Here is an 18,732-nt window from a genome sequence, read left to right as displayed (position 1 = left end):
ACCCATACTCCCGGAGCACCCCCCACAGGGCACCACGAGGGACACGGTCGGACACTTTCTCCAGATCCACAAAACACATGTATAGAGCTGGTCCAGTGTGCCACGAACAGGACGAAAACCGCATTGTTCCTCCTGGATCCAAGGTTCGACTATCGGCCGGATCCTCCTCTCCAGGACCCTGGAGTAGACCTTACCGGGGAGGCTAAGGAGGGTGATTCCTCTGTAATTGGAGCACACCCTCCGATCCCCCTTCTTAAAGAGAGGGACCACCACCCCGGTCTGCCAATCCAGGGGCACTGTCCCCGACCGCCACGCGATGTTGCAGAGACGTGTCAGCCACGACAGTCCTACAACATCCAGAGACTTAAGGTACTCAGGGTGAATCTCATCCACCCCCGGAGGCTTGTCACCGAGGAGCTTTCTCACCACCACGGTGACTTTAGCCCAGATGATGGATGGGCCCACTTCTGAGGCCAGGTAGGACTCCTTCTTTAGCTTGACGGCATCCCTTACTTCCGGGCGCCACCACCGGGTTCGGGGATTGCCGCCGTGACAGGCACCAGAGACCTTTCGGCCACAACTGCGAGCAGCCGCATCGACAATGGAGGAGGAGAACAGAGTCCACTCTGACTCCATGTCTCCAGCCTCCCTCGGAATCTGGGTGAAGCTCTTCCGGACGTGGGAGTTGAAGACCCCATTGACAGAGGGATCCGCCAGACGTTCCCAACAGACCCTCACAACACGCTTGGGTCAGCCAGGTCTGATCGGCTTCGTCCCCTGCCAGCGGATCCAGCTCACCACCAGGTGGTGATCAGTTGACAGCTCAGCCCCTCTCTTCACCCGAGTGTCCGAGACACGCGGCCGGAGATCAGACGACACAACTACAAAGTCGATCATCGACCTCCTGCCTAGGGTGTCCTGGTGCCACGTGCACTTATGGACACCCTTGTGCTCGAACATGGTGTTCGTTATGGACAAACCGCGACTAGCACAGAAGTCGAATAACAGAACACCACTCGGGTTCAGATCAGGGAGGCCGTTCTTCCCAATCACTCCCGTCCAGGTCTCACTGTCGTTACCCATGTGGGCGTTGAAGACCCCCAGTACAACAATGGAGTCCCCAGTCAAACCCACCCCGGCCCGCCATCTCTCGAGCAACTCCAGAAAAATGGAGAGTCCAGCCTCTCTCCAGGAGTTGGCTCCTTCCCCCCCAGCGAAGTGACGATCCATGTCCCGAACGCCAGAAGCTGTGCACACAGACCAGGTCGACGAGGCACCCGGCCTCAACTGCCACCCAGTCCTCTCTGCACCCGACCCCTATGGATCCCTCTGCGGGTGGTGAGTCCACAGGAGGGCGGGCCCAAGCCGTCTCTTCGGGCTGTGCCCGGCCAGGCCCCGTGGGCAGAGGCCCGACCACCAGGCGCTCGAGTTCGAGCCCCAACCCCAGGCCTGGCTCCAGGGTGGGGCCCCGGCTGCGCCATGCCGGGCGACGTCTCGGTCCTTGTTGTTGTACTGTCCATAGAAGTCTTGTGAGCTGCTCTTCGTCTGACCCGTCACCTCGGGCCTGTTTGCCATGGGAGACCCTAACAGGGACGTAAAGCCCCAGACAACATAGCTCCTCGGATCATTCGGGCACTCAAACAACCCCACCACGTTAAGGTAGCAGCATGGGGTTGACATTTTGAAGATGGACATGTAGTTCAACACTTTTCAGGTTTATCTGCAGTATCTCCCGGGAATGAAGCTTTCATTCAAAGAGCGATTGTAGAGATCAAGTTAGAAAAGGAAGCTTTCTGTCACTTTCAAAGATCATCAAATCCATTAGAAGGTTCCACAGTCACACCATTTCAACAATGTCACATATACTATACCTCGGCCTCCGGCAATACTTTAACAGCTTAAATTAGGCGCCATTTGGATAAAGGCATTTGTTTTCAAACATTTCCATGACGCATGAAAACCACAGAGTCCTCTGCAGGTTTGTGTCAGTGCACAGCCCTCATGTTTAATGCTCTGTGTCTTGTATCATGTACAGAGAGTGTGAACCTCTGACCATGGTGCTCTGGTGAGGGAGAGTGAAACTTCAGTGTGGTTTGACGACAGGAGAGAAAATAACCTGCCTGTTTGTTTTCTGCCAGTTAACATCGTCCAGCCTTGTGGCCATTACCATTCTCGCTAAAATCAAAGATGTTTAGTGAGTGGGTCTAACTGAGAGACAAGACTGTGTCACATGTTAAACTGGATTTCCATTTGTTGGAAAGGGTTTGAGAATAGAACTGTTATATGTTTGTGAACACATGTCTGTTTCCCCCACACACCACAGACATCCGCCCAGTGGTGCAGCAAGTGTTCTATGAGCCGATACTAACCTTGTTTAAACTCCTGACTTATTTCAGGTAACAAATAAGACAATAGCTGGTCGCTGTTACATTATTATGGAAGACAAGTTTATTTGTAGAGCACAATTCATACACAAGGCAATTCAAAGTGCTTCATAGTTACACAGAAATACAAGAAAACAGATCAAATCCATAAAACATCAACATAACAATTAATTAATTACAGTAAAAGCGTCGAGTACAGACATTGTCAGAGTTTAGCTTGAGCCTCAGAGTGTTTAGTCCTGACTCTGGGAACCACCAGGAGACCCCTCCCTGAAGTTCTCAGGGCCCGAGATGGTTCATACGGCTCTAACATGTCAGAGACGGACTTTGTGCTAAACCATGAAGAGACTTGTAACAAGCAGAGCTGTTTAAAATCTATTCTCTGAGTGACAGGAAGTCAGTGCAGAGACCGGAGCACTGGACTAATATGGTCATATTTCCTGGTCCTGGTCAAGACTGCAGATGAACCTGTCAAACAAAACGAACACTTTTCTTATAGCTCAACATGAGCCTTTTATTCCAGTTCACATTTTTCAGCCCTTGGAGAATGACAGGAGGACATTTAGTCGTGTTTCATGTTGAGATCAGTTGAACGACCTGATTTTGTTATTTCTAATGAGTGCCCCGTACCTCAAGGATCTTACTCTGCTCTGGCTTGGTTGCAGTGTCCCATTCCGACCTCAAGATCGAAGAAGTGAAATGTCATCAACCCAACAAAACGCAGTCCAGTCGACGATTTAAGCTTCACTATGATGAGTTATGATTCATGTCTTTACAGCTGAAAGTTAAGCCAGTGTGACATGTTGAAATAGACATTAAACACATACATGTTAAAAAGGAGCAAAACTGACTATGAATGTTTAAGTCTAAGTCTACACCATGACCAGCTGAATTTTGGTCAAATATACGTCTATATCAGAATTGTTGTTCTTTTTTCATTTTCTTCACCAAAAACAAGCATCACACAAATGGTGCAAAGCTTCATCAACAGGACAATTCCATTAAAAAAGAAAAAAGAATGTTTCAGCAAAAGAAAAATCTAGCAATTTGGGGACTTTGTTCTTTGTTATTTTCAGTGGTGGTAGATATCTGGGTGTTTTCTGCGTCTCACTGTTGTTGAAGAGTCCAGGCTGTCGTTGTGCTGAATTTTTAAAATGACATTAGTATGATACATACTAGGGAAAGATGGTGATATCAGGACTGATCAAGTTGTTAAAAATTTGTTTGTTAAGAATGAAACATTCACTTTTTTTCTCAACTGAGTAAACTTATGGTAGTCTGACCTGATTGCTGTGAGGAGCTCTTTGGTGTTCAGAGTTCACTTCTGTCAAAGCGAGGTATTTATTAAACAGTTATTACTTTCTGAAAAACAAAAGGACTGTGAGGAAATACCTGTCTTTTTGCCGACTCTCCACATCCCCCACAGCAGCACCAGTGCTGCCAGCCCGAGTACAGCGTTTGCCCCAATCAGAGTAATGATGGCAGATTCATAATCTGTAAACACAACAGAATTTCAGCATCAGGTCGTTCCAAAAATGGTTTAACAATCTTTGAAGTCTTGTAGAGAAAATGTCAAAAGTGCAAAGCAGTAATCACAGCCAAAGAGGGCTATTTTGAAGAATCAAAACATAATTCCGTATGTGTTTATTCATAAATGAACGCCTTCAGTGAGAATCTACAACGTGATTCTCAGGAGAGATCTTCACCGCTTTTCTTCATTGTGGGTTTTCAATAAAGACGTGTATTACCTGCACTATCACATGTCTGCTTCCATTAGTCCATCTTTCCCTATTACAAGCAACGGTATAAAAGACAAAAACAAACAAAGAGAACAAGACAGAACACCTGCATCGGTTGAATAGACTTGAAATCTATTGCATGATCCATTAGATGAGCTTCTCAAACTGTGGTACTATTGCTTTTAAAAATATTCAAAGAAGGGCAAGGAAGACAGGGAGTTCAGCTTCCTGATGGCCTGTGTATGAAACCGTCCTTCAGCCGACTGCAGCTGGCCCGTGGATTCCGCAGTCCCCTCCCTGAAGGCATTACCTTGAAGAGACTGTGTGATAGGAGTCCTTTGTTTCAAAGTGAGTGCGGGCTGAATGAAGCGCAGTGGAGACGGCATCTTCAGTTGAGTGATTGGGGCGATAAGCAAACTGGTGGGTCCAGGGTGGGGGGGAGAACCGACTTGATGTGGTCCATGACGAGCCGCTCGAAGCACTTCATAAGAATTGGAGCGAGTGCTGCTGGGCGGTCGTCGTTAAAGCAGGAGGGTGGTGACTTTGGTAACAGAATAGAAGGAATAAAAAAACAACCAGAACAAGACGGAACATCTAAACCGGTCGAATAGATTTGACATCTATGTTATGATCCATTAGATGAGTTTCTCAAACGGTGGTAATTTTGCTTTCATTGTTGATCATTTGAGTAATGTTTAAAGGGGAGGGGGTATTATGCAAAATTGACTTTTTCAAGCTTTCCATCATGTTATCATGTCATTCCCTCATTAAAAACATGCCTGAAGTGTTGCCTTGGCACATTCACGTATTTTTGAGTAATCTGTAAAAACTCTGATGGCGGCCATTTTAGGGATAGGTTTGCCTGAGTCCTCCTAGGAACGCCCCCACCTCCTGGAGACGCCTCCGAGCTTTCGTCACCAGCCGAGTAACCAACCACTGCTCCTCAGCAGAACCCCCTCCCCACTGATGCCACAGACAGCGTGTGGAGGGGGCGTGTCGGAAAGGCTCAGAGGTTCTTAAAGAGACAGAGGCCTATTTCAAGACATTCACTACAGCCATTTTGAGAGAGACATTTTATACAAGGCAGTTATTCTAATTTACTGCATTTACAGACCAACAGAAGGTTTGGTCATCATTGTAGTGTGATATAGACTGGTGCTATGTGATTGAAAATAGCATAATACCCCCTCTTTAAGAAAAAATAAGTTCATTTACGGATCCAACATGACAGCAGCAGAACCGGCACCATCTTTCGATCAAGCTTTTGACCGTGTTCTAATGGTTTAGTTCGGAAGTTTACAGCGGGTTCGTCACACGTCATCGGATATGATGATACGATTGGCTATGGCTACATGCTGATGATAGACATTCAGCCCAATAAACGGCTATGGACGATCGTAAACTACACCTCTCCTACGAGAAAATGAATTGGTGGTGCCCAGACTAAATATCACTTGTTATTTTAGTCTGGCATTAGCTCGGCTAGGAACCTGGAGCGAAACATGAGAGAATCAGTGCAGATGAAGTAGTGCTATGTAAATGGTCACATCCCACCCTGATCCTCTAAAGAAAAGTTTATTAAAGGAATGCCCCTTGAGATGTGTTGGATCCTGGTTCCTGTGCCGATCATGATGTCCCCACAGACGACCACACAGAGGTAGGTCCCATCTTCTGCTGAGCTGATGTTTTTGAGGGTCAGGGTTTGGACACATGAGCTGCTCTCACAGAAGATCTTCTTTCCATGGTCTGAAGAAACAATTTCAGAAAAAGCACAGCCACTTCTAACCCACGCGACGCTGATGTGTTCTTGTGGACAGTGTCTGGAGGTGAAAGAGCAGCTGAGAGTCACAGAGTCTCCTGGCTTTGCTCTGATATTCTCTGGACTCTGGAGCTCAAACTGGACGGGCTCTGACTCTCCCTCGATCACCAGGACAGTGCCTGATCCAAAGAGAACGTCTTCCACGTACGATATTCCGCAAAAGTATGTGCCGATGTCCTTCACTGTGATGTCCTTGATGGTCAAAGTGAATTCATTCTCTAAAGAGTTCACTGAATAATGACGATCCATCAGTGCATTTGGCTTAAACAGGGGATTAGGCGAGGAGTTGTAATGTCCTGTTAGAACCCAGTTTGTACCACACTTTACTTACTGTCAGTGACGCATTTTAAGGCAGTTTGTCCCAGCTTTGCCGTTGTAAAACCTTCTGGTTCCTGCGAAATAACTCCACCTGAAAAATCCAAATGAAAGTTCACTAAAGTGTATTAAATAATGAGGAAAGTCCATGTGGAGAGTTACTTACACAGAGAGCAGAGCACAATGACAACAATCTTCAGCGTCTCCATTCTGAGATTCTGAATCGAGGCGGGCTCTGGAAGTTTTATAAAGCTGTGACTGGAGCTTTCTGATTGGGTGATGAAAATTAACATAACTTTATCTGATTGGTTGAAAAACCGTCAGACGCTGAGTTTGTTTCAGCCAAAGTAACATTACCTAAAGGAGCACAAAATGTAACTGGTGTATTATGGAATGTCCTATTTCCCCCATTTTCAACCCTCAATTAATCCAGGAGATTATTTACTGATAGAGAGACATGAATCGTGAAGTAAATTGGCTCAAAAGTTAACTCACAGACTTTTTAAAGAGCAACTAAAGACCAAACCAATTTTTTTCTTCTGATAAACTGTAAATATGATGATTTTAGGGTATTATCTGCTTATTATCTTTTTTTTTGTCATTTTAGTGTAAACAAGTGTAATTTGCACTTCTGTCCATGGTCCAAAACCGCCCAAAACCGTGTGCTGCCCCCTCATGGCTAAAAAGTGAATGTTTTTTGAATTTCCTTTTAGTGGCGGTTTCTGTCAAAGTAGAACTCGACGTCAGCGGATCTGATCAGCGGATCATTCCCCGATCCCGCCCGGCGAAGAAGCGGAAGTGTATGTTTCCTGCATTACTCGGCCGCACGGCGTGAGGGTTTTCTGTGTTCGTGACGGTTTCTCGTTGCACTGACCGCGCCCTAAACCATCATGAAATGACGACCTAACACATACTGAAGATGGACATGTGACACTTCAGGTTTATCTGCAGTATCTCCCTGGAATGAAGCTTTCATTCAAAGAGCGACTGTAGGTCAAGTAAGAAAAGGAAGCTTTCTGTCACTCTCAAAGATCATCTAATCCATTTGAAGGTCATTGGATGCAAGACCTTTATTCAAAGTCTCACCATTTCATCGATGTCACATATACTATACACCGGGCAATACTTTGACGGCTTAAATTAGACGCCATTTGGATAAAGGCATTTATTTTCAGACATTTCCATGACGCATGCTCTGAAAACCACAGAGTCCTCTGCACGTTTGTGTCAGTGCACAGCCCTCATGTTTAATGCTCGGTGTCTTCTATCATCTACAGAGTGTGAACCTCTGGCTGACCGTGGTGCTCTGGTGAGGGAGAGTGAAACTTCAGTGTGGTTTGACGACAGAGGAGAAAATAACCTGCCTGTTGTTGATCAGTCAAACAGAATTAACACTGTTTTCAGCCAGTTAACATCGTCCAGCTTTGGGGCCATTACCATTCTCGCTAAAATCACAGGTGTTTAGTGAGTGGGTCTAACTGAGAGACAAGACTGTGTCACATGTTAAACTGGATTTCCATTTGTTGGAAAGAGTTTGAGAATAGAACTGTTATATGTTTGTGAACACATGTCTGTTTCCCCCACACACCACAGACATCCGCCCAGTGGTGCAGCAAGTGTTCTATGAGCCGATACTAAGCTTGTTTAAACTCCTGTCTTATTGTAGTTTGTTCTATATGCTAGCTGTTACATTATTAATGCAAGACAAGTTTATTTGTAGAGCACAATTCATGTGCTTAAACGAGCTACACAAACGTAATGTTAGTGTGTCACTCATAGTGACTACGAAACACAGTCTGGGGATCACAGTCGTGGGCGTGCGAGTTAGTGAACGAGTTAATGGAGGTGGGGATTCACAACTCCTGAGTCAGTAAAGTGAATCTCGAGTTTTGATATATTCGGTGTCTAATAGTGTGTTGTGTTCAAAATGAAGCTAAAATACTCTCATAATTAACATTTTACTGAAAAACATCATCAAAACTTGTACTTTTTTCCATTTTCTTCATACAAAATGATGTGACTCGACAACTGCAGTGAAGAGAAAAAAACACACTGGCTCTGTCATGGTTAAACAGCCTTTATTTTAAATTCAAAGCGTCACACAAACTGTGCATTACATCAGCATCATGCAAAGTCTCATCAGCAACAGGACAATTCCATAGAAGAAGGAGAAGAAGAAGAAGAAGAAGAAGAAGAAGAAGAAGAAGAAGAAGAAGAAGAAGAAGAAGAAGAAGAAGAAGAAGAAGAAGAAGAAGAAGAAGAAGAAGAAGAAGAAGAAGAAGAAGAAGAAGAAGGAATATGCACAGTAATGTGGGGACTTCCTTCATTTGCAGTGGTGGTAGCACACATGGGAGTAGATATCTGGGTGTTTTCTGCGTCTCACTGTTGTTGAAGAGTCCAGGCTCCCGGCTGCGTAAGTCAAAGTGTTGTCGGGCTGAAATTATCAAATGACATTAATATGATACAACAGGGAAACATGGTGAGGTCAGGAGTGCCCAACTTGTTAAAAAGTGGTTTGAGGATCACGAAACATGAATAGTTTTTGGCCTCTTTACTGAGTAATCCTATACTAGACTGACCTGATTGCTGTGAGGAGCTCTTTGGTGTTCGGAGTTCAGTTCTGTCAAAGCGAGAAGTTTTTATTAAACAGTTATTACTTTCTGAAGAACAAAAAGACTGTGAGGAAATACCCGTCTTGTTGTTGCTGAGTCTCCACATCCCCCACAGCAGCAGCAGCACCACCAGCCCGAGCACAGCGTTTGACCCAAGCAGAGCCAGGACAGCAGGACTTAGGACATCGTCCAATTCAACATCTGTAACACAATCAAATCTCAGCATCAGGTCCTTGAAATGGTTTAACAGTCTGTGAAGTCAAAACCGTTTCTGTGACGACATCATGAACCTCTTTGAGAAAACGTCAAAAGTGCAAGGCAGTAATCACAGCCATAGAGGAAGAATCTATTTAAAGCAGTACTAAGTAACTCTTGCCCCTAGAGACCATAAGTGCAACTGCAGGTGTAGTAGCAAGTTACGATTTTTTAACTTATTAATTGTCTTGGAGAGTGAATACTACGCTGACAGGAAAGGCGAAGGGAGAGAGGGATATTGTACATCCAATTATACAATGGAAATATTTTTTTTCACTCAAACTTGGCTGTAAATACTGTTTAAAGTGACGTTTGTCCGCAGTTAGCTTTGCCCGTTAGCATGTTAGCTTCTTCTTCGTGATTCCATTAAGTTGCAAACATGGTTTTCTGGCCAGAGACACCAGGGGGAGATGAAAGACCCTCCAATCATCCCATAAACACTTGTATTACTCCCACAGGGACTACGGGGAGGATTTATTAAGGTAAACACGTTACTTAGTACTGCTTTAAACTTGTTTTTGTCTAAAACATAACTCCCTATGTGATTATTCATAAATGAACGCCTTCAGTGAAAATCGACGACTGAAATAGTCTTGAAATAAATGAAATACCAATACACAAAAAAACGCTTCTAAACATTTGACCGGTAAATTTTCTGTAACGTTTTACAAAGAATACATTTTCTACAAACTGCAGTAGTGACGTAAACTAGCAAAGCCACTCACAGTTGCTTAAGGCGCTGTCACACCTTGACGATTTATCCAACGTATGCCTACGCATGATACACTTGACAAACACGCTGGCGTACGTTGGATATGTTATTGGTAAGTTCTGTATAAATTATGAGCACGCTATAGCACGTCCACATACGGCAACTACGCTGGCATAGGTCGAGAAATGTTCTCAACGTATGCAGTGATACGTCCCGCATACATGGGCCATAAGTTACAGGTAAGTTGTGTGATCGTTGACACACGTTAATTGTAAGTTACTCATAAGTCGTGATGTCTAACAGTGCTGGGCAGGTCAGGTTTTTTTTTTTTCAGCCTGTGGGGCCGCATTTGGAGCAGGTTCTACCCGCCCTGGCTCCCCCCGCAAGGTCAGCTAGCCAATATACTTGAACTAGCACCATTTTCCAAGGACCCTGACCCAATGGTTTAAGATGACTTTTTTATTTTATTTGTTGGGGTGAAAATGAAAGGATAGATGGTCCATTAGAAGTGGCACTTGTTGGTACTCAGGACCCTCCCCAATGTTAGACTTTATATATTTTGATTGGAGACAATGTTTCGAGGATTAGAATTACGTCGTCTGGGCATAACTTTGGTTTCAACTTTATGACAATTTTAGTTCTAATTTAGCCCCTTAACGCCTATTGGTACTAATTAATACCATACCTCTTCTTGCAAGACTGTGGCTAAAATAACGCATGTTTTCCCTTGATGCCTTTTTGAACATCCATGCTGTACCTAGGAACGTTTTGCAAGCACTAGTTTCTTGTAGGACTGGTCAGAGAAGGGACCACAACCAGGTCATGGTAGCATATAAAACTTACTAAACTGTGTGAGAGGCTCAGGTGGAGGAGACAGAGATGAGTCTTGATGTTTTTAAATGATGGACAATTGCTAATTTGAAGTTTTTTGTGTAGAAACACGGGCTATCGCTCAGCGGCTACGAAGAGCGATAGCCCGTCTCGTATTGTGTCTGCCTGATGGCAGACACAATACGAGGAAACTTTTGCAGATCCTTGAAAATTCCTTCAATGAAACGGGTCGTGGAGATAGATGGAGTTTGCTGCTGCACCTACGATGTTCTTGTGCCGTGACATTGTGAAAATGGCATCATGTCTGCGACAGACTTTACCGTGAGTCTGGAAGCGTAGGGCCACTTTACTGCAGTCCACGAATGGGGCTTGAGGAGATGCGCTTGTTGTTGTTTTTTAATCACATTTTATTTTTGATCCCCTTTATGTATGTCCTTTTAAGTTTTTATAGTTTATTATTTATCTAGGTTTTATGTTTCTTGTTGCACATTTGCTCTTGAGAAAAATCCTACTTTGTGAACACTGACAATGGCAATAAAACCAACTATGATTCTGTCGGATTATAAACCAGGAAAAGCTTTCAGTTTCTACACATCTGGATGGTGAAGGAAATGTTTTACTTCAGTTCCAAGTACGAAGTAAAGTTTCTTTAAGGCTGAGTGCGTTATCAGAAAAAGATCTAACAAATTACAAAGTATATGATCATTGAACAGGGCGCTATTGCACATGTTTTGCAGCATATATTTATTGTTTCCTTTGCTGCATGACTTTATTCAATTTCTAGGCATTTGCCATTTAGCCTTTCCTTCATGCACAAGCATTGTAATCCCTCCTCCCCCCATACAATGCTGAGAGAAAGCATATGTTCATGTAGGCCAAATCATTGGGTGGTATAAAAGTAAAGATGGCTTACTTTCTGCTTTTCTATATTACAATTTATATATAGTGAGGAAACAATCGTCCCCCAACCCAATAAGTCGACATTTAATTTAGCTTATGCCACCTGCAATTGGAAATTAAAGCTAATATATTTGTCCAAAATGTTAGTGGAAGCACAGATACTCACCCTCGATGTATTTTGGATGATCTGTTAATGTACCACAGTTTTCGTGCCATTACTGGGAGATACAGTAACGCATTTATCCCGATTGACCTTTGTTCTGTGGCCATGGTGTTATTTATTTCTTTAAGCCCCTTAGAATAGAGTTGTTGTAATGTAATGAGCAATTTGAGGCAGGAAAAGGCAGGCAAACAAGCAATTAAAAGAAAAGTTACAGAATCGCTCCATTAGAAGTAGTGCTAAGTAAATATTCACATGCTGTCCTGATGAGTGTCCATATGTTTGAAAGAAAACATTCATTACCATGAAGTTGGATCCTGGTCACATTTCCGACCAGTGTGTCCCCACAGGCGGTGACCACACAGAGGTAGGTCCCCTCTTCATCTGACCTGATGTCTTTCAGGGTCAGGTTATGGACACACGAGGAGTCTTCGGTCTTCTCACAGATGTTCTTATTGATATAATCCCACAAGACAATTTCAGAAGATGCAGAACCACTTCTCACCCACATGACGCTGATGTGTTCTCGTGGACAGTGTCTGGAGGTGAAAGAGCAGCTGAGAGTCACAGAGTCTCCAGGCTTTGCTCTGATATTCTCTGGACTCTGCAGAACAGACTGGACGGGCTCTGACTCTCCCTCGATCTCCAGGACAGTGCCTGATCCAAAGAGAATATTATAGACGTTGGGTATTCCACAAAAATACGTGCCGATGTCCTTCGCTGTGATGTCCTTTATGGTCAAAGTGGTTTCATTCTTTGAAGATTTCACTGAATAATGATCATCAAGAGTTGTGCTTGGTTTTAAGTCATTAGTCGACGCCAGCAGTTGTAATGTCCTGTTAGAGCCCAGTTTGTACCACACTCTATGACTCCAAATACTGTGGGTGAGGCATTTTAAGACGACAGTTTGTCCCAGTTTTGCTGTTTTAAAACCTTCTGGTTGAACGACTTTCTGTGGCTGAGCTCCATCTGAAAAATCCAAATGAAAGTTCACTAAAGTGTATTACATAATGAGAAAAGTCCATGTGGAGAGTTACTTACACAGAGAGCAGAGCACAGTAATGACAACAATCTTCAGCTTCTCCATTCTGAGTGCAGTTGTGCTGTAGAGATTCTGAATCGAGGCGGGCACTGGACGTTTTATAAAGCGGTGACTGGAGCTTTCTGATTGGGTGATGAAAATTAACATAACTTTACCTGATTGGTTGAGAAAGGCTGTTTGAAAACAAGCTGCATCACCTACAGACAGTTTGTTTGAGCCAAAGTAACATTACCTGAAGGAGCACAAAATGTATTATGTGTATTATGGGATATCCTATTTCCCCCATTTTCAATCCTCAATTATTCCAGGACATTATTTACTGATAAAGAGACATGAATTGCGAAATGAATTTGCTCTGAACTCAAAGATGTTAACTTTTTAAACAGCAGCTAAAGACCAAACCAACTTTTTTCTTCTGATAAACTGTACATATGATGATTTTAGCGTTGTGGATCATTCCCCGATCCCGCCTGGCGAAGGAGGAAGCGGAAGTGTATGTTTCCTGCACTACATCCACAAGCAGCAAGTGTGTGTGTCATTAGCGGAGATCTCAGCAACTCGGCCGCACGGCGTGAGAGTTTCCTGTCTTTGTGACGCTGTTCGCGATGGTTTCTCGTAGCACTGACCATAACCATAAACCACTGACCTAAACCATAATGAAATCATGACCTAACACATATTGAAGATGCATCGATCCATTTTCTTCCGCTTTATCCGGGGCCGGGTCGCTGGGACAGCAGTCTCAGCAGAGATGCCCAAACTCGATCGGTAAATCGAGAGCTTTGCCCCGACTCGGCTCCCTCTTCACCACGACAGACCGATACAGCGACCGCATCACTGCTGACGCCGCACCGATCCGTCTGTCCATCTCACGCTCCATCCGTCTCTCACTCGTGAACAAGACCCCGAGATACTTGAACTCCTCCACTTGAGGTAAGGACTCCCCACCGACCTGTAGAGGGTACGCCACCTTTTTCCGGTGGAGAACCATGGCCTCAGATTTGGAGGTGCTGATCCTCATCCTGGCCGCTTTACACTCGGCTGCAAACCGCCCCAGAGCAGCTGAAGGTCCTGGTTTGTTGAAGCCAACAGAACAACATCATCTGCAAACAGCAGAGATGAGATCCTGAGGCTCCCAAACCGGACACCCTCCGACCCCTGGCTGCGCCTAGAAATTCTGTCCATAAAGGTAATGAACAGAACCGGTGACAAAGAGCAGCCCTGAGGAGACCAACATGCACCGGGAACAGGTCTGACTTACTGCCGGCAATGCAAACCAAGCTCCTGCTGCTCATACAGGGAACGGACAGCCCTTTGCCAAGGGCCCCGGAACCCATACTCCCGGAGCACCCCCCACAGGGCACCACGAGGGACACGGTCGAACGCTTTCTCCAGATCCACAAAACACATGTATAGAGTTGGTCCAGTGTGCCACGAACAGGACGAAAACCGCATTGTTCCTCCTGGATCCAAGGTTCGACTATCGGCTGGATCCTCCTCTCCAGGACCCTGGAGTAGACCTTACCGGGGAGGCTGAGGAGTGTGATCCCTCTGTAATTGGAACACACCCTCCGATCCCCCTTCTTAAAGAGAGGAACCACCACCCCGGTCTGCCAATCCAGGGGCACTGTCCCCGACCGCCACGCGATGTTGCAGAGACGTGTCAGCCACGACAGTCCTACAGCATCCAGAGACTTAAGGTACTCAGGGCGAATCTCATCCACCCCCGGAGGCTTGTCACCGAGGAGCTTTCTCACCACCACGGAGACTTTAGCCCAGATGATGGATGGGCCCACTTCTGAGGCCAGGTAGGACTCCTTCTTTAGCTTGACGGCATCCCTTACTTCCGGGCGCCACCACCGGGTTCGGGGATTGCCGCCGTGACAGGCACCAGAGACCTTACGGCCACAACTACGAGCAGCCGCATCGACAATGGAGGAGGAGAACAGAGTCCACTCAGACTCCATGTCCCCAGCCTCCCTCAGAATCTGGGTGAAGCTCTTCCGGAGGTGGGAGTTGAAGACCCCAATGACAGAGGGATCCACCAGACGTTCCCAGCAGACCCTCACAACACGCTTGGGTCAGCCAGGTCTGACCGGCTTCCTCCCCTGCCAGCGGATCCAGCTCACCACCAGGTGGTGATCGGTTGACAGCTCAGCCCCTCTCTTCACCCGAGTGTCCGAGACACGCGGCCGGAGGTCAGACGACACAACTACAAAGTCGATCATCGACCTCCTGCCTAGGGTGTCCTGGTGCCACGTGCACTTGTGGACACCGTTGTGCTCGAACATGGTGTTTGTTATGGACAAACTGCGACTAGCACAGAAGTCCAATAACAGAACACCACTCGGGTTCAGATCAGGGAGGCCGTTCTTCCCAATCACTCCCTCCCAGGTCTCACTGTCGTTACCCACGTGGGCGTTGAAGACCCCCAGTACAACAATGGAGTCCCCAGTCAAACCCAACCCGGCCCGCCATCTCTCAAGCAACTCCAGAAAAATGGAGAGTCCAGCCTCTCTCCAGGAGTTGGCTCCTTCCCCCCCAGCGAAGTGACGATCCATGTCCCGAACGCCAGAAGCTGTGCACACGGACCAGGTCGACGAGGCACCCGGCCTCAACTGCCACCCAGTCCTCTCTGCACCCGACCCCTATGGATCCCTCTGCTGGTGGTGAGTCCACAGGAGGGCGGGCCCAAGCCGTCTCTTCGGGCTGGGCCCGGCCAGGCCCCGTGGGCAGAGGCCCGACCACCAGGCGCTCGAGTTCGAGCCCCAACCCCAGGCCTGGCTCCAGGGTGGGGCCCCGGCTGCGCCATGCCGGGGGCGATGTCTTGGTCCTTGTTGTTTCATTGTCCATAGAAGTCTTGTGAGCTGCTCTTCGTCTGACCCGTCACCTCGGACCTGTTTGCCATGGGAGACCCTAACAGGGACGTAAAGCCCCAGACAACATAGCTCCTCGGATCATTCGGGCACTCAAACAACCCCACCACGTTAAGGCAGCAGCATGGGGTTAACATTTTGAAGATGGACATGTAGTTCAACACTTTTCAGGTTTATCTGCAGTATCTCCCGGGAATGAAGTCTCTAAGCTTTCATTCAAAGAGCGACTGTAGAGATCAAGTTAGAAAAGGAAGCTTTCTGTCACTTTCAAAGATCATCAAATCCATTAGAAGGTTCCAAAGTCACACCATTTCACCAATGTCACATATACTATACCTCGTCCTCCGGCAATACTTTAACGGCTTAAATTAGGCGCCATTTGGATAAAGGCATTTGTTTTCAAACATTTCCATGACGCATGCTCTGAAAACCACAGAGTCCTCTGCAGGTTTGTGTCAGTGCACAGCCCTCATGTTTAATGCTCTGTGTCTTCTATCATGTACAGAGAGTGTGAACCTCTGACTGACCATGGTGCTCTGGTGAGGGAGAGTGAAACTTCAGTGTGGTTTGACGACAGGGGAGAAAACAACCTGCCTGTTTGTTTTCAGCCAGTTAACATCGTCCAGCCTTGTAGCCATTACCATTCTCGCTAAAATCAAAGATGTTTAGTGAGTGGGTCTAACTGAGAGACTAGATTGTGTCACATGTTAAACTGGATTTCCATTTGTTTGAAAGTTTGAGAATAGAACTGTAATATGTTTGTGAACACGTGTCTGTTTCCCCCACACACCACAGACATCCGCCCAGTGGTGCAGCAAGTGTTCTATGAGCCGATACTAACCTTGTTTAAACTCCTGACTTATTTCAGGTAACAAAGAAGACAATAGCTGGTCACTGTTACATTATTATGGAAGACAAGTTTATTTGTAGAGCACAGTCCATACACAAGGAAATTCAAAGTCATTCACAGTTACACAGAATTACAAGAAAACAGATCAAATCCATAAAACATCAACATAACAATTAATTAATTACAGTAAAAGCATCGAGTACAGACATTGTCAGATGTCCCGTACCCCTTGAGTTATTAATTTACACTTCGAGTGCCCCGTACCTCAAGGATCTTACTCTGCTCTGGCTTGGTTCCAGCGTCCCATTCTGACCTCAAGAGCGAAGAAGTGAAATGTCATCAACCCAACAAAACCCAGTCCAGTCGACGATTTAAGCTTCACTACGATGAGTTATGATTCATGTCTTTACAGCTGAAAGTTAAGCCAGTGTGACATGTTGAAATAGACATTAAACACATACATGTTAAAAAGGAGCAGAACTGACAATGAATGTTTAAGTCTAAGTACATCATGACCAGCTGAATTTTGGTCAAATATACATGTATATCAGAATTGTTTTTCTTTTTTCACTTTCTTCACCAAAACAAGCATCACACAAACGGTGCAAAGCTTCAACAGGACAATTCCATTAAAAAAGAAGAGAGTGTTTTTCAGCAAAAGAAAAATCTATCAATTTGGGAACTTTATTCTTTATCATTTGCAGTGGTGGTAGCACACTTGGGAGTAGATATCTGGGTGTTTTCTGCGTCTCACTGTTGTTGAAGAGTCCAGGCTCCCGGCTGCGTAAGTGAAAGTGTCGTCGGGCTGAAATTATAAAATGAGATTAATATGATACAACAGGGAAAGATGGTGAGGCCAGGACTGATCAAGTTGTTAAAGTAGTTTGAGGATCACGAAACATGAATAGTTTTTGGCCTCTTTACTGAGTGATCCTATACTAGTCTGACCTGATTGCTGTGAGGAGCTCTTTGCTGTTCAGAGTTCAGTTCTGTCAAAGCAAGTAGTATTTATTAAACAGTTATTACTTTCTGAAAAACCAAAGGACTGTGAGGAAATACCCGTCTTGTTGTTGCTGAGTCTCCACATCCCCCACAGCAGCAGCAGCACCACCAGCCCGAGCACAGCGTTTGACCCAATGAGAGCCATGACAGCAGGACTTAGGACATCGTCCAATTCAACATCTGTAAATTCTGTAAAATCTGTAAACATAATACAGTTTCGGCATTTACACAATTCTTAACAATGTACACATTTTCTGTAACGTTGAACAAAGAGAAATCATGATCATCAAAGAGTTGTAATACGAGCACTATCACATGTCTGTTTCCATAGTTTCCTGTTTCATATTTCTCCTTAACTACAAGCACAGTTATAAAAGAAGAAGAAGAAAAGAAAAAATAGCCAACCAGAAGAAGACAGCACACCTGCACTGGTTGAATAGAATTGAAATCTATTGCATGATCCATTTCCTAAAGTCAATAAAAAGACTTATGGTGAGGCGTCTTTCCTCTGGAACCACCTGAGGAGGAGCTCAGGGCTGAGGAGGAGCTCAGGGCTGAGGAGGAGCTCAGGGCTGCAGAGAACGCTCATCAAGACCCACCTTTTTAGCTTAGCTTTTAACTGATCTTTATTTTTTCTTGGCCTATTTATTTATCTCAGCACCTTATAATCAATTTAATTGATATTTAATTGTTATTAATATTTATTTGTATTTATGTATTTTACCTCTCGGTCTTGTTTTAGTGATCCTATTATTCAATTTTTATTTTTATTTATTTTAACAATGTTTATGCTCTTGGATGGTGCTTCCTTACCTGGTTTATCTGTATCCAGCCTTACCTCATGTCCATTGTGTTACCTCGAGTGTGTGTGATGTGTGTGTGATGTGCTTGTGTGTCTCTGGGGAGGTGGTGGGGAGAGTGTGAATGCGACAACATGTTTGTATTTGTGGAAGGAGGTGGGTGTGAGAGAATGTTTTTAAATCTGTATAGGACTTTACATGAAATGTATGAAAAGCTCTGTATATAAATAAAGATTGATTGATTGATTAAACTACCGTACTGTTCCGACTGCTCAATAATCAACTAAATTATTACTATGAGCTGCAGGTGTCCATGTTGTTACAAAGCACAGGCAGCACTGGAAATACTGGACTTTTCTCTGTGCACTGTCAAATATTCCAGAACGCTCGCCTACAGGTACATTTACTTTTACAAAAGTGTGTAAAGAACTTAAA

At 45.0% G+C, this 18,732-nt stretch overlaps 1 protein-coding gene across 1 annotated transcript; it reads right to left on the bottom strand.

Moving 5' to 3' along the window:
• Nucleotides 1–8,498: 8,498 nt before the first annotated feature.
• Nucleotides 8,499–12,819, bottom strand: LOC306980297 (immunoglobulin lambda-1 light chain-like). Its single transcript, XM_079579644.1, has 5 exons — nt 12,769–12,819; nt 12,031–12,696; nt 8,948–9,070; nt 8,837–8,877; nt 8,499–8,691 (listed from the first exon to the last, which is right to left on the bottom strand). Exons 1-5 carry the CDS (start codon nt 12,812–12,814, stop codon nt 8,581–8,583), a joined length of 987 nt encoding a protein of 328 aa, XP_079435770.1. The 5' UTR covers nt 12,815–12,819; the 3' UTR covers nt 8,499–8,580.
• Nucleotides 12,820–18,732: the final 5,913 nt, after the last annotated feature.

The sequence above is a fragment of the Gobius niger genome (assembly GCF_951799975.1).
Source record: "Gobius niger genome assembly, chromosome: 21".
Taxonomy (NCBI): Eukaryota; Metazoa; Chordata; class Actinopteri; order Gobiiformes; family Gobiidae; genus Gobius; species Gobius niger.
The sequence above is the reverse complement of the archived record's forward strand: the minus strand, read 5'-3'. Positions and strand labels throughout refer to the sequence as shown.